Genomic DNA, 24153 nt, shown 5'->3' on the forward strand with positions numbered 1-24153 from the left:
CTGGGGGGTCCGTGTCATTTTGCATTGTTACACCAGGTCACAGTTGGCCTTCCTGGCTGCCAGGGCACACTGCTGACTCATATTCAACTTGCCATCGACCAGGGCCCCCAGGTCCTGGTCTCTTATGAGGAGACACTGTGGAAGCTGGGCCTGTTTGGTCTAGAGAAGAGAAGACTGAGAGGGGCTCTCATCAATACATACAAATATCTCAAAGGTGGGTGTTAAGAGGATGGTGCCAGACTCATTTCAGTGGTGCCCAGTGACAGGATGAGGAGCAATGGACATAAACTAAAACATAAGATGTTCTACCTCAACATGAGGAAGAACTTCTTTCCATTGAGGGTGGCAGAGCATTGGAACAGGCTGCCCAGGGAGGACGTGGAGTCTCCCTCTCTGGAGACATTCCAAACCCATCTGTATGCATTCCTTTTTAACCTGTTCTAGGTGACCCTGCCTTGGTAGGGGAATTGGACTAGATAATCTCCAAAGGTCCCTTCCAACCCTAAGTGTTCTTTGATTCTGATTGTGTCCCTTTCTGCAACTCTGCTTTCCAGCCTCTCATTCCCCAGTCTGTTCACACATCCAGGGTTGCCCCATCCCAGGTGCAGAATCTGGCACTTGTCTTTGTTAAACTCCATATGGTTGGTGATCACCCAACCCTCTAATCTGTCCAGGTCTCTCTACAGGCCCTCTCTGCTGCCAATGGAGTTAGCAGTTCCTCCCAGTTTAGTATCCTTGGCAAACTTACTTAGTATCCCTTCGAGTCCTGCTTCCAAGTCATTTATGAAGATGTTTGATATACTAAGACCTGAACAGCAGGCTGTGCTGGTTTTGCAAGGCCTGGTTTTTGGTAGCGGGGGGGGGGGAGGGTGGGGGCATGGAGGTGGCTCCTGTGAGAAGCTGCTAGAAGCTTCCACCATGTCCAGCAGAGCCAATCCCTGATAGCTCTGAAGATGGGCATGCTGCTGGCCAAGCCTGGGCCAATTAGAGAGGTTGGTAACGCCTCTGATAACATATTTAAGAAGAAAATCAAAACAAAGTGGGGGTGCAATTTGAATTCCACCTAGAGAAGAGGAGGAGGTGAGAACATGTGAGGGAAACAACATGGAGACACCAAGGTCAGTGAAGAAGAAGGGGGAGGAGGTGCTTCAGGTACCAGAGCTGAGATTCCTCTGCAGGCTGTGGTGATGACCATGGTGAAGCAGGTTGTCCCCTGCAGCCCATGGAGGCCCATGGGTGATGCAAAGATCCACCTGCAACCCGTGGAGGAGCCCTATGGGGGAGGTGCTCACACCAGAGCAGGTGGATGCCTGGAGGAGGCTGTGGTCCAGTGGGAGACCTGGTGGAGAGTGGGGGCCCCTGCTTCCAAGCTGGAGCAGCCTGTCCTTGGAGGACTGCACCCCATGGAAGAGTGACCCACACCGCAGTAGTTTTGGGAGGATTGTTTGCCCATGGGAGGAACTCATGTTACAGCAGTTTTGGCAAGACTGCTGCTCGTGAGATTGGAACCACATTGGAGAAGTTCACGGAGAACTGCTCCCCCTGGGAAGGGACCCCACAGCATAGCAGGGGAAGGACTCCTCTCCCTGAGCAGGGGAAGAAGATCTCAGGTGACGAACTGACCAAAATCCCCATGCCCTGTCTCCCTTTGCTATCGGTGGGAAGGAGGGAGGGGTTGGGTGAAGAAAAGGTGTTATTAAGGGCTTATTTTACTTCTCATTATCCTCTTCTGATTTTGTTAGTAGTAAATTCAAGTTGTACCTCTAACCCGAGCCTGTTTTGCCCTTGGAGTGTTTTCTCCCGGTCCTTATCTCAACTCATGAAGCCTTCATTAAATTTTTCTCTCCTCTGCCCAGCTGTGGCAGGGGAGGGTGAGCGAGCAACTTTCGTGGGTGTCTGGCGTTTGGCCAGTGTCAAACCATGACACAGGCCTAAGCCTGAGTTGATTTACTAGATGAATCTTGAGCATGATGTTATTAATACCATCAAGGTTCTTTAGTTAAAAATAGATTATTAAAACATTTATATTACTTGTTCTCGCTGTGACTGATGATGGCATTGTCCTTCAGGTGTTTTTCAATACTTTCCAGAATAATCTTCTCCATAATTTTACTAGGCACTGAAATGAGACTGACAGGCCTGTAGTTTTCAAGGTCATCCTTCTTGCCCTTCTTGAAAATTGGGACGTTTGCCATCTTCCAGTCAACTGGGACCTCTCCAGATTCCCAAGACTGTTCAAAAATTATTGAGAGAGGCTTAATGATGAGATCAGTCAGCTCCTTCAGTACTCTTGGATGAATCCCATCAGGCCCTATAGACTTATAGGGATCCAGCTGGAGCAGCAGATCCTGCACAAGCTCAGGATCACCTGGGAGTTTATCATTCTCACAGCCATGGTCCTCCAGCTCAGGGCACTGGGACCCCCTTAGCCCGTCATCAGCGTTGAAGACCAAGGTGAAGAAAGCATTGAACATATCTGCCTTGTCCATGTCCCTGTTTGTGAGGTGACCATACTCATGCTGTAACAGGCCAATGTTATTTCTGCACTGCCTTTTGCTACTGACATATTTTTAAAAGCTCTTTTTATTGTCTCCCACTGTTCTGTCCAGCTCAAACTTCAACTGAGCTTTGGCTGCATTAATTTTCTCCCTACAGTGGCAAGTAGTATCTCTGTATTCTTCCCACATCACCTGACCTTGCTTCCACTTGGCATACACCTTCCTTTTTTGCCTTAGCTCAGCCAAGATGGTCTTCCGCCTCGCCTGCTTGACTTCCAACATTTTGGAATTGCCTGCCTCTGTGCTCTTAGGAGTTGGTGCTTAAAAAGTAACCAGCCCTGATTGACTCCAGCACCTTCAACAGTGTTTTCCCAGGGGACCTTGCTAGCTAGTTCCCTGAGCAGCCTGAAGTCTGCTCTCCTCATGTCCAGGGTTGGAGTTTTGCTGGCACTTTTCCTCCTGTAACCAGAGATTTTAAACTCAATTGCTTTGTGGTCGCTGTGGCCAAGATGGCCACCAATTGCCAATTTTAACTAAATTTTAACTAAATTTTAACTGATTTAACACCAATTTTAACTAAAAACCCAAACTATGCTAAACCATAACATTCTCTCACGGGGCCCTCTCTGTTAACAAGCAACAAATCAAGGAAGGCACCTTTCCTAGTAGTTCCTCTTAGCACCTGTTCCATGATGTTGTCATCCAGGTGCTTTAGGAATCTTCTGGACCTGTTTGTGCCAGCTGTGTGGTGTTCCCAGTTAACATATGGCAAGTTGAAGTCTCCCATAAGGACACCGGTGGTTGATTTAGACGTGTCTCTGTTCCTTAAAGAGTAATTCATTGGCATCATTGTCCTGGCTGGGTGGCCTATAGTAGACTTCCATGATAGCATCCACTTTATTGTTCTGTCCCTTAATCCTTACCCAGAGACTCTCAACTGCGCCACTGCCAACGGCAATTGCTAACTCCCCACTCCCCCCCCCCCCCCCCCCCGGCCACACTATGATCTGAGAAATTGTCTTGGGGTGACTTTATGATGCGTATCCCCTATCACTGCTCTATGCCCAGAAATTATTTCTGTGCCTTTCTGTGCCTTTAAACTGAGCCTGAGAGGGGGGAGAGAAAAAAAAACGAGCGAACTTTTCAAAACAGTTGTTCAAAGACACAGATACACACTCCTCTGTGTTCTCCTGCTGCAGCAGCAAGAGCAGAGGAAGCACCCTTCTTGCTTTTCAGCCATCTTTTGGCTCCTTTTCTCCGGAGGGAGACAGAGAGTTGAACTTTGTTCCCCTGGGACTTTGGCTTCTTCTTCTTCTCTTTTGGAACTGTTTAGAACACCAAAACATCAGAACCTCATCAGGAGACCTTACACCTGCCTGGAAGGGGGGGCCCCCCATGCCGAACTCCAGCTCTGAAGAGGGAAGAGAGAGAGACCACACCCAGAAGGACTCTGAAATCTTCCCAGGTTTCTCTCCACAGTGAGAAGTTTTATTATTTAGCATTATTATCCTTTTCCTGTGTTTTTGTAAAATAAATAGGTTTTTTATCTTTCACTGTCCTCCGAGGAAAATTTTGTTTTCCCGAACCTGGTGGAGGAGGGGTGGTTGTAACCTGCCTTCTATCAGAGGATATTTTCCTCCAAATTTGTCCAAACCAGCACAGATATGCTCCTTAGGACTCAGCCTTGACAAACAGCCCCGTGGCTGAGCTCCTCTTGAGCTTATCAGAAACACTGTCTGCTTCAGGAACTGGTGCTGTCTAATGAGCTTCTGGTTGTTAAGAAACAGCCTTGGAAACTTTTTTCTGCCTGATTAATGTTACCAAACAAGTTATATTTCTCTAAGAAGGAGTCTATGCAGCAGTGGGGGAAGATGTTGGAAAATTCTTTTAACTACAAGCACAATCGTGTATGATCCCTATATCCACAGTTAATGCTTAGTTTGGTACCATGCAGTCCTTAGTACAAATGCCAGAGATTATGTGGCCTTGTGTTAACTCCCTGCATTTGTGACTAATAGTCTTGTGTTAGCTAATGCTTCCTTGTTTACTTATATTAGTGATTAATATGTACTAGCAGATGTCTTAGTTTTGAGAACAGACATGGAGTGCCAGAGCAAAGAATGATAAGAGAAGTGCATCATAACCTGATCACATATTTGAGATACTCTCAAGGAAAGAAGATTCATCAGAAAGATGCGGGACCATAAAAGGGAATTTTGAGGAATGGGATGTTCCCAAATGACCACCAAAGATCCTCCAAAGACCCCTACTCATATCCAAATAAGTTCACATAAATAATTAGCATATATGCACGTATTCAGGAAATGTAATGAATATGTAATAGAAATGTGATGAATGCATATTAGTTTCATTATATAACCAGATCTGTTAGGTTGCTGCTTATTCATGCTTTGAGGAGAAATCCCCATGCATCCAGCACTGTTAATAAAGTAATGTCGGCTTTCTAACAAAAAAAATTGGTTGGAGAGTTTATTTCCAGGTTTTTGGTGACAGCGTCTGGCAGCCCAGATGGGACAAAGTGGAGGCAACTCAGCAGACCAGAGGACTCGTTAGCACTCCAGTGCACACTGAAGTATTTTTGGGGAGATCTTCCGTTTCACTGATCTGGTAAGTAGACCACACTTCCCCTTCTGGGAAAAAGAATACAACATGAATTAAGGTACTTTATTTTAAGGTATTTTGCCTGCACATGTCACTCTGAGAGAAAGTATGCAGTGTGAGGCTGAGAGGTTTATGTAACAGGTTGCTGGCTTGGCTAAGATCATGCGCTACTACAGGGACACCTGGAATGCAATCTCAGTTTTGGGAAAGGCTGTAAAAGGTTATAAAATGGTTGTAAAAAGCTTTAAAATGTTTTGAAGGTGTTAAAAGGTTTCTAAAGTGTTAAATATGGGAGCAGGGCTATCTTGACAGTTCCTGGGATAAGAGATCCCAAAAAGTTCCCCTTTGGGTTGTGTCCTAAGGAACTGAAAAAGGTTGGGGGGATGACCCCCTGATGTGAAAACAGCTTGTGGAGTATTGTAATCATCGGTGGCCGATGTATAAACTTGATGATTGGGAATAGTGGCCTCGTAATGGGACTGTAAATTATAATACCATTTTGCAACTAATGCTGTTTTGTAGAAGGGAAGGCAAGTGGAATGAAGCCCCTGATGTTGATTTATTTTTTGATTTGCAGAATAATCCTGATTTGCAGAAGGAATGTAGACATGTGCCTAGAGATCCAATGATTTTAGCATTAGAAAAGGAAGATAAGAAACCACTCAAAAGGTGTTGCTCTGCCTGTAGCATAGGTAAATGTTGTATTAAATTGTCAGAGACTGAAATATTATACTTTATGACTTAAACATTTTCTTGAAGGACTTTTAAAAACTGTATTACAAAAGCTGCAAAAAAGACTACCACACCCTGGATGGGGCCCTGACTGAGGCCTTACACTGCTCCCTGATGAAGATAAGATAAAGTAACAACTCAGGGCTGGGGACATTCACAAAGCACAGGCTCAACACCTCCAAGGTGAAGACCACAGCCCCAGGGCTATCAGCTGCCAGGCTCACACAGACCCCCTGCACCAAAGGGTGGAGGGAGGAGAGGCTTTGGGTATCTTGGAAAAGCCTGTGGTCAGAAGCTTATCCACAGCAAAAGGAGTGACATGGTCCATCACAGGGGCCCCCCTCAAAGGGGTCCCCAGACCCTGCACCAGAGCACCAGAGATGATGCAACAGACCCTCAGTGTTGCAAGGGACAGTGTCAAGCTAGCCCCTGCAAGGGAGACACGTGGGCATTCCCACCTGGCCCAAAGCATATATTAATCCACGGGATTCTGTACTCTTTGGCGTGTGGCGGCGTGGTGTGGCGTGTGGCGGTGTGGCCACGGCAGCGATGGGGAACCCTCACCACCAGAAGACCAGGTGGAGGGGAGCAACAAGACATCATTGGGACCCTTGGATGGGTGATATGCTTCCACCTAACCCCTGTCACCTCTCCCTGTTCTTTTTTCTAGTTCTTTCTTTCTTTCTTTTCCCTTCTCTTTGCCTCTTTTACTATTAAATAAAATACATCCATTTTTTGGCATCAACATCTAACCTCGTTTGGTTTTAATCTCATTTCTGGGAATATTTTGAACCTTCTAAGTTCTTTCCGGTTTATGCACAGTGACCTAGCTTGCTTTGCTTTTCTGAGTTTAAACCGGATTGTAAAATAAATGCAGACAGACAAACAAGGAGGAGGATGTGGATTTATTAGTGTATAAGGGAAGACCAAATAAGAAAGAGGAGAAGGACAGGAAGCAGATGTGGAAATGGAAGAAGAAAGTGACTGTAGTAGTAAAAGTCTTAGCCCTGTATCAGGGCATGAAAGTTTTAGCCCCATAGCAGGGCAGACAAGGGGGGCCCACATGAGTTATACAAGCCCCTTGTGGCAGGCAATGGGATCCAAGGGGCCGGTAACTCTTAAAGTGCCATTCTTGGTGTTGGATTTACAAGCTTGGAAGGAGTTGGCAGGGACTTATTGGGAGGATCCAGAAAAGGTTTCTAAGGTTGTGGAAACAATTGTTAGGACACAAGATCTTTATTGGAATGATTTTCAAGTGATACTGGATGCTTTAATAACTCATGAGGAAAAAGGTCTGACCACTAAGGCTAGGGAAGAAGCAGAAAGAATTCATGCTCAGGGTGTGCATCAGGGGTCAGTAGAGGATCATTTACCCTCTGTGTATCCAAAGTGGGATCCAAATAATCAAGTCCAGCAAGATTTGTTAATCAAATACCAGCATTTGATTTTTTTCGCAATGAAACATGCTATCCCAAAAACTAAAAACTTGTCTAAATTATACCAGATTGTACAAGGAAAAGAGGAACCCCCTACTGATTTTTTTAATAGACTCATGGAAACTGATCAAAAATATACTGGTTTGGACCTTGAGAAAAAGGACTATGCTGCACAATTAGCACATATATTTATTGGACAATCAAATGCTGATACTAAATAGAAATGGCAAAAATTACAGGCAAAAGAGTCCAGAACCCTGAGCAAACCGTTGCAAGTTGCTTGGAGTGTGTATACCAGTAGAGAGGAAGTAGAAAGGAAAAGAGAAGACTGTAAATGTTTGGCATTGGCAATAGCTGAAGGAATAGAGGGGGGAAACTGACTGGAGGACAAAGACCAGGACAAAGTCCTTGAATGCCAGGGTGAAATCCTTGAATGAGGCTACATAAGAACCAATGTGCAATTTGTAAACAAATGGGGCATTGGAAAAGAGAGTGCCCAAGGAATAGAAACAGGAATCAGGTGTTGTTGGGGTCCCTCCCCCTGCCATGGAGCCCTGGGAGAGGGACCCTGGGGGGGAGACACGGGGTTTCCCTGCCCCTGGTCAGCTTCATTCCCCATTGGTTGGTTTGGGTTCCCCGGTGTGGCCAAGGACCCTCGGGTCCCGTGACTGCGGAGTTCCTGAGCTGAGCCCCGGCCATGCGGCTGGAGAAATAAACATCTCTGAAACATCTACCACGAATCCGTCCATATATACTTCGTTTCCACGGGACTCCTGGTTTGAAATATGCTTGTTGCAGTAATCCCCGCTGCAACAATCAGGGAAACTGTCAAATGCCAAGAGAAGATATGGAGATGGTAAATAGGAGTGAGGACTGAAGGGATGGGGGAGGATTTGAAATATTCCCCAACAGACCCCCTGGTTACAATAAAGTTGGGGAATGAGGAAATAGAATGTCTTGTAGATACCGGAACTACTTACTCTGTTTTAAATACTTGACAAGGACAATTAAGCAAACGCATAGTCTCAGTTGTTGGTGCAACAGGGCAAAAGGAAAATTGGCCTTTCTTTCAACCATTAAAATTTGGAATTAGTAAATGGGTATTAGCCCATCAATTTCTTTATAAACCTGAATGTCCTGTACCATTACTAGAAAGAGATGTACTGAGTGAATTAAATGCGCAAATTACATTTGAAAAAGGAAAAATCCAAGTTCATGTTCCTGAAGAAAAGGTCTTGAAGACCCAAGTCTGTCTGTTACAGAATCCTGAATCTGAAGCAGAAATACCGAGGAAGTGGACAACGCAGTCATCCCATTGGTATGGGCCACCTGAATTCCAAGAGAGCTAGGAATGCAGAACCAGTAAAGATCCTTTTGAAGCCAAATGCCAGACTGGTAAGACAACACCCTTTTGTCACCCCAGGTGACTTTATGATGCGTATCCCCTATCGCTGCTCTATGCCCAGAAATTAATTTTGTGCCTTTCTGTGCCTTTAAACTGAGCCCGAGAGGGGGGAGAGAAAAAAACCTGAGCGAACTTTTCAAAACAGTTGTTCAAGGACACAGATACACATTCCTCTGCGTTCTCCTGCTGCAGCGAGAAGAGCAGGGGAAGCACCCTTCTTCCTTTTCAGCCAGCTTTTGGCTCCTTTTTCTCTGGAGGGAGACAGAGTTGTTTTCCTGGGACTTTGGTTTTTCCCTTCTTCTCTTCTGACTGTTTCAACATCAGAACACATCAGGAGAATTTTCCACCGAGGCCCTGGAGGTGGGCCCACATCGACCCAGCTCCGAGGAGAGAGACCACATGTACAGAAGGACTCTGAAATCTTCCCAGGTTTCTCTCCACAGCGAGAGGTTTTATTATTTAGCATTATTATTCTTTTCCTGTGTGTTTGTTAAATAAATAGTTTATCTCTTTCACTTTCTTCCAAGGAAAATTTTTTTTTCCCGAACCTGTTGGGGGAAGAGTGGTTGTAACCTGCCTTCTATCAGAGGATATTTTCCTCCAAATTTGTCCAAACCAGCACACCTCTGAAACTGAAAACTAGGAAAGGACTGAAATAATTAATAGAAACTTTTCTTGAACACAAACTGCTTGTGGAATGCCAGTCCCATTTTAACACTCCTATTTTGTCAGTAAAGAAACCACACTCAAATGTATATAGGTTAGTACAAGATCTTAGGGCTATCCATCAGATACTCCAGGATGTGCACCTGGTGGTAGCCAATCCTTATACTTTATTGACAACCTTGAAGAATTCAGATCAATGGTTCACAGTGTTAGACATAAAGGATGCCTTCTTTTGCATCCATTAAGGAAGTGAAAGCCAAGAGCTGTTTGCTTTTGAATGGGAAAGTCCAAAGACTGGGCAAAAGACTCAATTGATGTGAACTGTGTTACTGCAAGGATTCAAAAATAGTCTAATTATTTTTGGTAACCAGCTAGCTAAGGAATTAGAAGGATGGCAAAAAGAACATGAGGGTGTAATGTTGCTGCAGTATGCGGATGGCATCTTAATAGCTTCCTTGACTGCAAGTGAATACATGGAGCTGGCCATTAGTCTGTTAAATTTCCTAGGACAATTTGAATATCAAGTTTCTAGGAAAAAGGCTCAAATTGTAAAACAAGAGGTGTTCTATTTGAGATTTACTATTTCACAAGGACAAAAGAGTCTGGGCCAGGAAAGAAAAGAGAAAAGATCTATCAAACTCCTTGTCATAGGTTAGCAAGCTGAGTCTCGGAAGTGATGTTCTTCTTACAGCTTCCTCTATGACCTGATAGAACCTATCAGATGGCCAGTTTGAATATGGACAATTCTTTGAGCCACTTAAAGTTGTGACTGCCTCTGTGATCCACACTTAAGAATAGACAAACTCCCCCCCAAGCTCTCTCTTGTTTCCGGCGCTGGGACAGGTGGCTGCCGGGCCCGAGCGGGGCCCAGTGGGCCTGGCCCAGGCCCTGCTCGGGCCAGGCCGGGCCGGGCCACGGCTCCAGGATGACCCCCCCCCCCCCCAGCAGGGCTGTGGGCAGCCAGAGCGGCTCGGAACCAACCCCCCCCCCCCTTCCACTGCGGCCAAGATTTCAGCAAAAGCGGCACCGCTGTCCGGCAGAGGTCAGGTGACCAACAGCGATAAGCCACACAGCTGCAAGGCCGAGGTGAGATTAACCCTTTTATTGCTGTGAAGAGCTGAAAACCTGAGGGAAGAGAAAGAGGAGATGCTTAAAGCTGAAAGTCTGTTGTGAAGCTATGATATATCAGAGTATCCCATTGTAATTCCATGAAGATATGGGGGGTGGAGTGTTCAACTTGTGAGCAAAAGCACCTGCGCTGAGATAGGCAGATGCTGACGCAGCTGTAATTTCATGAGAAGTTTGGACAGGGAGAGATGGACCAGATGAGGACTTTTGCTCCAAATGGGAAAGGAGAAAACCTCAGTTCCTAGAGATGCTCCCAGAGATAGTCCTAAAGATGAAGCTGAAGAAGACCCTTTGCTCCCAGGAAAGGAGAAGGGCCTCTGTTCTTAGAGATGAAATGCTCCCAGAGATGGGTGAAGAGAACTTTTGTTTCTGAACGGCTCAACCTTAAAATTGCACACCAAAAAACTTCAAGAGTGGACCCTCGAAAGCAGTTGCAGGAAAAGCTGCAAGCCGGGGGAAGGGACTCACATCGCGAGCAGAGAGACCTCTTCCTAAATGGACTGAACAATATTTGGAAGTGGGCGGCTGTCTCGTTGTGATAATGTTTTCATAGCATGAGCAAGAAGAGACTTTCTAAATGGACTGAACAAGGTTATTATGGAAGTGGTAAACAGACTGAACATCTTAAGGGTTGTCTTTTTACATTGTCAGTGGGAGAAGGGAGGAAGGTGGGGGGAGGAGGAGAGTTTTGAAGGTATGGTATAATTTTTTTTTCCCTCTTTTAGGTCTGTTAACAAACTTCTTTATATTCTTTCAAGTTTGGTGCCTGCTTTGCATTTCTCCTAATTCTTATCTCACAGAAGATAAACAGTAATGAGTATTTTGTACCAAACCACTACACTAAATTGGTGTTTCTGCCCGGTTACAGAACCAAACCCGCTACACTCCTGAGCCCCTTTCTAAAAGAGAACTGAGAGCATTTCTGGGAATGGTCAGGTGGGGTCGCCTATGCATACTCAACTTTGAGTTTATTGTTAAACCTCTATATGAGGCAGTTAATGAAAAGGACAAAGTCCTCATCTGGACTCCTGAATGCAGGAAAGCCGTTCCGGAATTGAAACATGCTTTAATGACTGCCCCTGCATTGGGACTACCAGACTTAGAAAAACCTTTTGAACTGCTTGTGCCTGAAAGTTCTCATTTGCCATTGGGGGTATTGACACAATGGCTGGGATCCTGGGAGAGACCCGTTGCGTACTTTTCTAAACAACTAGATGATGTCAGCATAGGATGGCCTTCTTGTCTTAGGGCAGTAGTGGCAACAGTCCTCCTAATCCAGAAAGCAAAAAAATTAACCCTGGGACAGCAATTGACTGGTTTTGCGCCCCATACTTACAGCGGTGTTGGAACAAAAAGGAGGACACTGGTTATCACCAAGCGGGATATTAAAATACCAGGCAGTATTGTTAGAACAAGATGATGTGTAGTTAAAAGTAACTAACCTTCTGAATCCAGTAGTGTTCTTAGAAATTGACCTGGAAAACAGGGAACCAACCCATGATTGCTTGCAGACCATTGAACTGGTGTAGTCCAGTTGAGATGACCTATAGGACACTCCCTTGGAAAAAGTGGATTGGGAACTCTTTGTGGCTGGGAGCAGCTTTGTGAAAAATGGAATCCAAAAAGCAGGGTATGCAGTGGTAACTCAGCATGAGGTAATAGAAGCCAAAGCCCTAACCCCCCCCCACATCGACTCAGAAAGCAGAACTGATTGCACTGATGAGAGTGTTAGAGCTCACACAGGATAAGACTCCAATTATTTGGACTGACTCAAAATTTGCTTTTGGAGTGGTCCATGCCCATGGAGCCATTTAGAATGAGAGAGGGCTGTTAACCTCTCAGGGATCCCCTGTGAAACATGGACAAATAATACAGAGATTGTTAGAAGGGGTGCAGTTACCTTGAAAGGTGGCAATAATGCATTGTAAAGCTCATCAATTTGGAGACACCCCAGTAAATACTGGAAATTGTCTGGCTGATAAAGTGGCCAAGGAGGCTGCTGGTGGGAACACCCTATTAGCTTTACCTGAGAAATACCAGCATTTGGACAAGGAGGCTGCCGATTATCAGGCTGAAGAAGACAAATTGGCAAAATTGTTAGATGTTGAAAAGAGTCCTGAAGGACAGTGGATAACACCCAGCAAACAGGCAATAATTCCCCAACATCTTATAAGAAAAATCGCAGAGGAACAACATAAGGTAACTCACTGGGGAAGAGTCTATGGTAGAAGCAGGGAAGCCTCAAATGTTGAGCGTACAAATGACTGGTATCATGAAAATCATTGTTAAAAAGTGCCAGACCTGTTTAAAGAACAATACTTATCAAATTAAACAGCCTACACCTGGGACTGCTAAGAAAGGAAATTGTCCAGGAGACTATCGGCAAATAGACTTTGCAGAGCTTCCACATCAAAATGGGTACAGATATTTACTGGTTGTCCTGAGGTGACTGTATGATACTGTATTCCCTATTGACTGCTTACTGCCCAGACATAAATCCTGTGCCTTTAAGCCAGATCCGAGACAGAGAGGGGGAAGGCGGTGGAATTCTTTTGGCAGCTGTGTTCAAAAACACAGATAATTCGCTGGTTCTTGCCCCAGCCCTCGGCTCTGCAGCAGAGAAGACAGTTGCATTCCTTTGCTTTTTAGCTAGCTTCTTGTTCATTAGCTGAGGCAAGAAGTTTTCGTGGGACTGTGGCTTTTTCTTTTTTTCTCCTGGAACTGTTCAGCTTTGCTCCGGTCCTAAACACCATCACTGGGAAGCCCCACACCAAGGCCTAGAGGGGCCCACACCATACCCCAGCTCCAGAGAGAGCAGAGCCACACCTACAGAAAGGACTTTGAATCTACCAGGTCTTCTCCACAGTGAGAGGTTTTATTATCTAACATTATTCATTTTTTTTCTCTCTTGTGCCTGCATGCACCCCGCTTGTCAAATAAACAGGTTTTTTTTCACTTTCCTCCAAGAAATTTCTTTCCTAACCTGTGGGGGAGGGGCTACCGAAACCTGTCTTCCATTAGAGGAGACGTTCATCTCAGGACATTTCCTCTTAATTTGTCCCAAACCGAGACACTGGTACTGGTAGATACTTTTTCAAGATGGCCAGAAGCTTTTTCTTGTCACACCAACAAAGCTAGGGAGGTGGTAAAGGTTTTGTTGAAGGAAATTATCCTGAGGTTTGGAGTGCCTGTGGGAATGTTATCAGGTAGAGGTTCGCACTTCATTGCTAATAGTGCAAAGCCCAGCTAAAACATTAGGGGTGAAATGGAACTTGCACACCCCATGAAGACCTCAGTCAAGTGGAAAAGTAGAAAGAATGAATGAGAGTATAGAGACAAATTAGTAAGATTTTCCAGGAATCATATTTTAAAAGGCCAGACACCCTTCCCTTGGCCTTACTGAGGGTATGAATTAGAACTACATCCAAGGAAATGGTGAGCCCATAGGAAATACTGTACAGGCGACCATATCAGGTTACAGAAAGCAAAGGGAATATCCAAATCAGTGGGGATCAGAGTCTAACAGAATTTGTGCTGGTTTGGCCAAATTTAGAAATATATCCTCTGAGAGAAGGCAGGTTACAAACCACTCCTCCCCCACCAGGTTCGGGAAAAAGAAACTTTTTCCTCGAAGGAAAGTGAAAAAGATAAAAACTATTTAACAAACGCACGGGAAAAGGATAATACTGCTAAATAATAAAACCTGGGAAAATATTAGAGTCCTCCCTTTGGTCTCCCTCCTCCTCGGAGCTGGGACTTGGCCCAGGGCCAGGCCCTCTGTGCTTGGTGGAAAGTCCTCCCGATGTGTTCTGATATTGAAGCAGTCCAGCAGAAAAAGGGAAAAAAAAAATCTGAAATTCCAGGAAAACCAAAGTTCAACTCTCTGGAGGAAAGAAACTGAAAAACTGCTGAACAAGCAAGCAGGGTGCCTCTCCACTCCTCTCCCACTGCAGCAGAACACAGAAGCCCAAAAACAAAAAGCCGAGAATGAGAATGTTTTATCTCTGTCTGTGTCCTTGAGGGTTTTTTTCTCTCTCCACTCAGGCTCAGTTTAAAAGCATAGAAAGGTATATATACTAATTTCTGGGCATAGTGCAGCAATAGGGAATACAACATCAAATCACCCCAAGACAATTATATCCCTAGGGAAGGTGTTGTTTTCTCTCCACAGATATGCTGTGCTGGCAGCACCCATGACGTTGGACATCGCAGCCCATCCTTACCAACTTGGAGACTGGGTGTACCTGAAAACCTGGACTGAAGAACCTTTCCAACAAAAGTGGAAGGGACCATTTCAAGTGCTGCTAATTGTCAATACTGCTCTGAAGGTGCAAGGAGTAGATTCATGGATCTATTACAGCCAAATCAAACCATTGCCAGCACCAGAAAGGACTGCTGAAGCCACAGGACCCACGTACCTCAAGTTAACCAGACATTAATTTTGTTGATTGTAGTGTTGTGGACTGGAATAACAAGGGTTAAGGCCGATGGTCTTCAACCCATGTTACCTCAGTGAGAGAAAGACAGAAACATCTGGGCATTATTGGCAAGGAAAGTGATGAATTCATCCTCCTGCATAAGTGCAGGGGATTCAGTAGGATCAATGTATAGCTCCTGCTTGGTGGGATTTCCAACTCCTTTAGAAGTACTAAAAAATGTCACCATGTTACAAAACTTAGAAGTTTTACAAAACTCTCACTGAAAATCAGGAAATAAACTCTCCAACCAATTTTTTTTGTTAGAAAGCCGACATTACTTTATTAACAGTGCTGGATGCATGGGGATTTCTCCTCAAAGCATGAATAAGCAGCAACCTAACAGATCTGGTTATATAATGAAACTAATATGCATTCATCACATTTCTATTACATATTCATTACATTTCCTGAATACGTGCATATATGCTAATTATTTATGTGAACTTATTTGGATATGAGTAGGGGTCTTTGGAGGATCTTTGGTGGTCATTTGGGAACATCCCATTCCTCAAAATTCCCTTTTATGGTCCCGCATCTTTCTGATGAATCTTCTTTCCTTGAGAGTATCTCAAATATGTGATCAGGTTATGATGCACTTCTCTTATCATTCTTTGCTCTGGCACTCCATGTCTGTTCTCAAAACTAAGACATCTGCTAGTACATATTAATCACTAATATAAGTAAACAAGGAAGCATTAGCTAACACAAGACTATTAGTCACAAATGCAGGGAGTTAACACAAGGCCACATAATCTCTGGCATTTGTACTAAGGACTGCATGGTACCAAACTAAGCATTAACCGTGGATATAGGGATCATACACGATTGTGCTTGTAGCAGGTTGACCTTGGTTTAGTGCCAGGTGCCCACTAAGTCACTCTATCATTCCCTTTCCCAATGCAAGACGGGAGAGAATAAGATGGAGAACAGCCATCAGGGTGAGATAAGGCAGTTTTATTACAGTGAAAGAAAGAAGCAAGATTCTGCATGCACATAAGCTAAAGAAAAAATAAGTCAATCTCTACTTCCCATTAGCAGCGATGTTTGGACACGTCCTGGGAAGCAGGGCTTCAGCATGCGTAATGGTTTCTTCGGAAGGAAAACACTGAGGAATCACGAAACCCCCCCCTTCCTCCTCTCTCCCTTAGCTTATATATCTGAACTGACATCATATGGTATGGAATATCCTTTTGGTTAATTTGGGTCAGCTGGCCTGGTTGTGTCCCCTCCCAGGATCTTGCCCACTGCCCTCCCCTTTGATGGGGGAAGGAATGTTAGAGGGACAGCGCTGCTCAGCAGTAGCCAAAACACTGGTCTGTTATCAACACCCGTCCAGCTACTAATGCAAAGCACAGCACTGTAAGGGCTGTGAACTTTACCTTGGTCAGACCCAATACAGTGCTATAGTTAAAAGAATTTTCCAACATCTTCCCCCACTGCTGCATAGACTCCTTCTTAAAGAAATATAACTTGTTCAGCAGCAAAAGCAACCAAAATGAATAATATTTTTGTTCTCAAACTTTCAACAAAAGTTACTGACCTGAATTGCAGCCAGGATGGAAAATTACTATGACTAAAGACCACTGTCTTGTGGGCCTAGAAACAGCAGTCCAAAGTGAGAGCCTTTGAGTTTTCCCAGACTGCAGTGGGCTGCAACCAGCAACCTCCCTCTGAGTGAGGCCTCTCAGAGTCAGCAAACTCAAATTTGCTATACTTGGAGGATCGCCAAACAATGACAATGGATCCTGGGCTGATACTCCCACTACTCAAGGCTCAACCCTTCACCCGCTGAGAAGATGCAAAGGCATCTGAAGTGAGTATTTCACTGAATTAGATGGGAATTTTTCACAGGTATCTTGTACAGAATCCTTATGTCTGTGTGCGTGAGAGTGTGAATATGCTACAGCAAACGTATCAGGAATGCTACTCTCCTAGATTCTCAAGGACATTAAATTTGTAAGTTAGGCCTCAAAGAAAGTTACTGTTGTGGTATAGTAAATCCTATATGAATCCTTTGCTAAATTGTTTGACTTAAGTAATCGGTTAAGTTAAATGCTGTTAAGTGCTGTTAAGTTAAATTAAGTGCTGTTGGGCCTTTAGACTGTATTCCTTTTTATCTTTACCCTTTCCTATCCTTTTTTCTGCCCCCCCTCAGCCTCCACATAGATAGTTTTGCATTTATTTTGGTTTGAATTGATTGATTTTGGATTTTTGTTGGCTTTTTTCTCTGTGTGTTTTATCCATCTAGTTAGTAGAGTGAACCTTGCCACAAACTTTGTCATGCTGTTGCTTTTATATGAAACCTGTTTTTGCTGATACCTTTGCCAGTGATTCTTTAAGTGACCTTAAAACACTCATTCACAACAGCTCCATACACTCCATCCCCTCCATTACACAGTCAGCCACCCCCTCGCCTTACCTGCCCTGCCCATCCCTCCTAAGGAGCCTGTAACCAACCAACATGGCAGTGAACACCTTTTTGTGGGTAAAACACCTTCTCTTTTTGTATACTTTTGCTATCAATATTGCTGTTGTTATTGTGTGTGTGTCTTATTCCATTGTGTTGTGCTTTCAGTAAATTGTTATTTCAACCAATAGTCTCTGCTTGTCCCTCCCTTACTGGGCGGGGTGAGGGAAGGGGAGTGGCTTATTTGGAGTTTAACTTCTGGATGGTGTTAAAACCAGCACACTCACCAAATATGCATCAAGTGATAACCTGCACTAACTTGCTCAGCAGTTCTGCCAGCAGTACCTGTCTGTATGTGTGTGGTAATACTTACATTGATGTAGCACCCAGCAAGAAAATGGAGAAACAGAAGCCCCTCCTGTACCTGCAGATCTGTGTCTGTGCCAATAAGGTTCTGAAGGACAGAATACACCTGAGATTCTCCATGTCCATTTGGCCATGCTTTCCACAGCTAGTTTAAATGCCTTCCCTCTGCTGAGTCACATAACACATGCTGCCATTGGAAATAGGGAGAAAGAACCCAGGAGTCCAAATGTTACTCCCAAATCTAGAACAACATAAGAGGCTTTTCTGTCACAGAAATCTCAGTGACAGAGTTGTGAAATTGTTGGTATCACCTCCTCAGCCCAACAATGACAAGTTGGCCTGGTGAGGACACTGCTGTTCAGTTTGCCATGTGAGGGGAGAAATAGAGTTTTATAGGGCAGATGTCATAAGCAGTCAGTTACTAGATAGCGAACATAGACAATCTAATTGCCATTAGGTCAGGAGGCAGGAGAGGGGACAGCATCTGTAGGCCACTGAAGACATTGCTGATACTGTAAGACTTTTACAGGAAAAATTTTAACCTTTTAAAACCTTGACTCAGTTACAGTAGAAATCTATACAGCTGTGAGTTACTACCAGAAAACTGATATGCATCTTCCTTCTGGAAAGCAAACTACCTTTAAGGTTCTTAAAACACCTTAGTAAGCTTGGGGCTGACAGTGGACATGTTCTATACAAGTTGATTCCAAACACTGGATTTACGAGAAAGTACAGGTTCATGATATTTCTTTCATTAGATCTTACTGAAGACATTCTGATGACACCATCATCCACACAGGGGTATCCATGAATACAGTGATATCTAAAGTGTGCTGCTACCACTGAATGATACTTGGTAAATGCTTGAGGTGACATTCAAGTCAATCATAAGGATCTTTCTCAAGTAAACAAACATTTAAGCCAGAAATGTGATATGAAGGAAAAAAAGAGAGCAGATTTACACAGCAATCTTCAGAATAAGAAAGGCTAACAAAGCACATAATCTCAGCTTTCTAACCTTAGCTTCTGAAAATCTAGAATAGTCAAATAGTAGCTTTCTTTGGCATGAGAAGCAACCAAGATAATATCCTTTCCCCAGAAGTCTTATCTTTATTTACTGAAGCAGAGTAATAAATGGTTTTCTGATTTTTGAATTTTTTGTGTTTTGTTTTTTTTTGTTGTTTTTAAGAACTCCCCGAAGAGGGATAAAGACATTTATTTTTGTTGAAATTAACTGTGCAAACCCCAAGATTCATCAGTGTAAGGCAATATTACTCCAGATACCTAAAAACTTATCTGTCTCCTTTTAACCTGTAAAGTCTCTCATAAGAGCCCGAAAACTGATCTCAGGTTCTTGTACACATCAAGCTGAGACTGATACAGATAACCATCCCACAGCTTGTGGAGTGCAGTATTTGATGAAAGAAGTGAGAGGGCTGCTGGTAGTACAGTCTGCCTTGAAACAGGTCATTATGATTGACCTTGGCTTTCTCTAGTAATTCAACAAGCACCTACCAAATGTCATTTGAGGTAAAGGAAGGGAAAATGGAAGGAATGACGAGAAACCTCTCAAGGCCATAGAAGAGATCTGCAAAAGCAAGTCCAGAGGAGGGCCATATAGATGATTAGAGGGATGAAACACCTCTCCTATCAGGAAATGCTGAGAGAGTTGGGGCTGTTGAGCCTGGAGAAGAGAAGGCTCTGGGGATACCTCATTGCTGCCTTTCAGTACTTGAAGTGGGCCTATAAGAAGGATGGGGACAGACTTTTTAGTAGGGCCTGTGGCAATAGGACAAGGGATGATGTTTTTAACCTGAAAGTGAGTAGATTCAGACTAGATACAAGGAAGAAGTTTTTTTAAATGAAGGTGGTAAAACACTGGCATAGGTTGCCCAGAGAGGTGGTGGATGCCCCATCCCTGGAAACATTCAAGGTAAGGTTGGACAGGGCTCTGAGCAACCTGATCTAGTTGAAGATGTCCCTGCTCATTGCAAGGGGGTTGGACTAGATGACCTTTAAAGGTCCCTTGCAACCCAAATTATTTTATGGTACTATTATTTCTGGCAAGCAGAATAATTTTGCTCTCTAGCCATCCCTACATATACTCCCAAACCCATTGCATTGGTCCTTTCTTACCCCTGAACAGAGGAATGCCCTGCAGCCAGCTGCTCCAAGCTCTCTCTTCCACTCAAATGGCACAAAGGGACTGCACAGATCCTTGCTCTGTATTTGCCAGTCACTTGTGTTTTACATCAGAAAATAGAATCAAAAAAATCCAGACAAAGCCCAAAGAGGGTCTTTGAGAGTCTCCTCAGTGACTTAAAGAGCTGTACCCACCAACACAGGGTCCAATTCCTGTCTTCTACTGTAGTAATAATGAATGAAGGAAATACCTGAAGGCCCAACTCCAGAGAAACTTTCAGAAGAGTGATGTCTGGCAAGCTGTCCATGAGCGTTGCTATTTTAAATGCATCCTGGGCAAGTTTGAAGATGTGTGATGAGGAGTGGATATTTTTCTGAATGGATTCTAACACTGTTTCCAGCCTCTGAACATCACCTGCAAAGTGTAAACAGAATCACCAAAGCAGAACAAGCTTCCAAAACATACAGAAATGCATTATAATTGAGCTTGCCTTTGCTACGAAATAGTACATTTCAATTATACACATTTTGATTTTATAAACCTTCCATAATTAAATTACATGAACAAAAGATATAAGACCACAAATTCCTCTAGTGCCTGATGGTGTTAGTGTAGTACATGGCCAAAAGTCATCCCGATTTGTGAATTTTAGAAGTGATTTGTCTACTCCTGGGTTTCACAGTCTATATTGTGTCAGAAGAACAAAAGGCTGTCTCATCAGCCTCAAATCAAGCCCATCTGGCTACTGTCTAACTAGTTTAACCACTTTTCTAGAAAATTAAGTGACAGGTTTAAGTCAGTTCAGTTTGTTGTTCCCATTTCAAGCTCCTGTTAGACTGCAATTTGAATTCCTAAACACAGGTTTTATAACCTGTTCATTCCATGAAATATTAAAGGCATACACTTAGTTGAGTATGTAATTGACAGCAATGTACCTTTGGCTGCTGTCAGCATGGTAGATGCTAGCTCACACTGCTGGGATTCGATGTGACTTAGGGTGAACCAGCGGGGATACCGGTTTGGAACAACTGATGCAATGTGGTGTGGACGGGACGTATCTCCCAAAGGAGCCATAGATTCCAATACTAGCAACCTGGAATAAGAAAGAAATACTCTTTCATCAAATCATCATTATATTAGGTTACTAATAAGCAAAACTAAAGCTGCAAGAACACTTGACCTTGTTTATTAAATGTGCAGTTTTGGGTATAAAGATATTGGAAAAACATTTCTTTTCTTGGGGAATCTTAAAAGTCCATTTGCCAAATTTGCCTACATCAGTGGGCATCTGTAAGAATTCACAGGACAATTAAGCCATTGTGCTGGTTTGGGCTGGGGTAGGGTGAATTTTCTTCACAGTGGCTAGTATGGGGCTATGTTTTGGATTTGTGGCCTTTGCTGCTTTTGGCACTGCCAAGCTGGTGAGGAGGCTGGAGGTGCATGGGAGGTTGGGAGGAGACACAGCTGGGACAGGTGACCTAAACTGACCAAAGGGATATTTCAGACCATATGGCCTCATGCTCATTATATAAAGCGAGGGGAAGAAGGAGGAAGGGGAGGGAGGACATGTTTGGAGTGATGGCATTTGTCTTCCCAAATCACCATTGTGTGTGATGGGCCCTGATTTCCTGGAGATGGCTGAACACCTGACTGCCCATGGGAAGCAGTGAATTAATTTCTTGCTTTGCTTTGCTTGTGTTCATGTGTTTTGCTTTACCTATTAAACTGTCTTATCTTAACCCAGGAGTTCTTTTGCTTTTACCCTTCAGATTCTCTCCCCCATCCTGCTGGTGGGGCAATGGGCAAGAAACTGTGTGGGGCTTGGTGGCTGGCTGGGGTTAAACCATGACAGCCATTCATTAGCCAAGGCAGCAGAGACTTTCTGCATCATCCATAGCTTTTTTTCTCCTGCCTTATTTCAGTCTTTGAACCACAGTCCTCAGTAAGGAAAGTGGAGTAGTTCTCCATCATACTGAGAACATGTAAGTATTTTCCAGTATTTGGAATATACTTTCTTCACTTGTATATGCTCAAAGTAAGGGAGAAGGATATTCAACAAATCCTAAGGGTTTTGACCTTGCAATAAATTCAGACATACCAAAAAAAGACATTTTGCTGTTCAAATATGAAGTAATTTTTAAAGTCCTTAAACTGTAGTCTACCAATAATAATGTGGATGTTAATATGAAAAGATACTTCCCTTTTGTTTTGTATCAAGAGTCAAATCTCTTCCCTAGTACTACTGAGACACCGCTATATAGCTTTATGTATGTAAAAATAAAATACATATAAATTCCCCAGCTGATTTTTTCCAAGCACAGAGGGGGGATAAAAAAGATGCATTATTAAATCATTTCAACAAACAGGAAAAATCCTAACTAACATAATGCAAAAAGGATTATTAGGTTATGAGTAACAGCAAATAGACAAAGATCATGAAAGGAAAATCTGTTGTCACTTTGAATTTCATTGCCAGTTTCTATGTTCCTTTGCTGTGAAAAGAAATGCTGTTGTGAATTGGTGGCTTTCATGCAATTTTGGCAAGATTAGGGAACATTATAACAAGCATAGGCAGATTTATCATTCTTCACTTTTTTGCCCTTTCAAACATCAAGTATTTTGCTAGGTTTTAGCAAAGCTACTTTGTGATTAAACATCACCATTAAAGGCTGACTCAAAGCCTGGGTTGAAATTCAGGCTTAACAGGGAATCAGCCAAACAAAGCCAAACATTTGAGTTCAGATTCCAAGTGAGTAGTCAACTAGGTCACTGCAGATCCACATTCTCCAAGGCTGTACTCCATATGTTTCAGTGCTGCAAGCAGAGAACTGTAGACAGAAGTGACCATCAAGGTTAGCATACCCTGTCCTTGCAGACCTGAGGTGCATGTATGAAAGGCCTTATGGTCTCAGATTCTATTGATTTCACACTGAGTGTTCCACACATTAAAAGAAGATTTAAAAAAACAAAATGGCAAAAGATGATGTTGAATGCAAAGAGGCAAAATACTCCAGTTGCCAACATGGGTCAATGACTTGTGTAGACTAACACTAATGTCTGGAGACCAACTAGCTGTCGACTTGGGAAGTTACCTTTCATAAATGTTCAAGTGAAAAAATATGCTCCACTTCTGAAAGCATGGGCAACCATGCAGATTTCTATGTGGAAACATTTTACCCATGCTATAAAGGAAGAGATGCTTGAATTTCCCTCTTCTGATCCATTCCACCTCACAAACATGAGACATACATTTGTATTGGGTTTGCATGGCCTGATTTTGGTAGTGGGGGGGCTACAGGAGTGGCTTCTGTGAGAAGCTGCTAGAAGCTTCCAAAACATCTGGCAGAGCCAATCCCTGGCAGCTCCAAAGATGGACGTGCCACTGGCCAAGGCTGGGCCAATTAGAAATGGTGGTAACATATTTAAGAAGAAAGAAAAACAGAAATTGTTGTCCAGTTGTAATTTCAGCCAGAGAAGAGTAGGGTGAGAACATGTGAGAAGAACAACTCTGCAGACACCAAGGTCAGTGAAGAAGGAGGGGGAGGAAGTGCTCCAGGCACTGGAGTTGAAATTCCTCTGCAGCCCATGGTGAAGACCATGGTGAAGCAGGCTGTTCCCCCTGCAGCCCATGGAGGTCCATGGGGATGCAGAGATCCAGCCACAACCCATGGAGGAGCCTCATGTCAGAGCAGGTAGATACCTGAGAGGAGGCTATTACCCCGTGAGAGGCCCATGGAGACAGGGGCTTTGCTCCCATGCTGGAGCAGCCTGTCCTTGAAGGACTGCACCCTGTGGAAGAGTATCCCACGCTGCAGCAGTCTGGGGAGGACTGTGTCCTGTGGGATGGACTCACGTTGCAGCAGTTTGCAGAGAGCTGTTGCTCATGAGATGGACTCACATTGGAGAAGTTCATGGAGAACTGTCTCCCATGGGAGGGACCCCATGGTGCAGCAAGGGAATGACTCCTCTCCCTGAACAGTGGGACAAGCCACGGGTGATGAACTGACCATAACCCCCATTCCCTGTCTCCTTGCTCTGCTGGGGTAGGAGGTAGAGCTGGAAGGAGGGAGGGGTGTGGGGAAGGTGTTCTTAAGGTTTTATTTTACTTCTCATTATCCTGCTCTGATTTTGTTAGCATAATAAATTCAATTCATATCTCTAAGTTGAGCCTGTTTTGCCCGTGATGGTATTTAATGAGCGATCTCTCCTGGCCCTTATCTCAACCCATGAATCCTTTGTTATATTTTCTCTCCCCTGTCCAGCTGCAGAGGG

The 24153-nt window shown here is 43.8% G+C and overlaps 1 protein-coding gene across 1 annotated transcript in view; it reads right to left on the reverse strand.

Annotated features, from left to right (window-relative positions):
* The window catches only part of LOC309584608 (zinc finger SWIM domain-containing protein 6-like), a 427911-nt gene that overhangs the window by 69882 nt on the left and 333876 nt on the right, over nt 1–24153 (reverse strand). The window contains exons 11-12 of the mRNA XM_082300715.1: nt 20817–20974; nt 20132–20295 (exon numbers count right to left, since the gene is read on the reverse strand). Of these exons, the coding sequence (XP_082156841.1) occupies nt 20132–20295; nt 20817–20974 (322 nt within the window). The remainder of the gene's footprint in view (nt 1–20131; nt 20296–20816; nt 20975–24153) is intronic.

Source organism: Coloeus monedula (assembly GCF_965178545.1).
Source record: "Coloeus monedula genome assembly, chromosome: W".
NCBI classification, from domain to species: domain Eukaryota; kingdom Metazoa; phylum Chordata; class Aves; order Passeriformes; family Corvidae; genus Coloeus; species Coloeus monedula.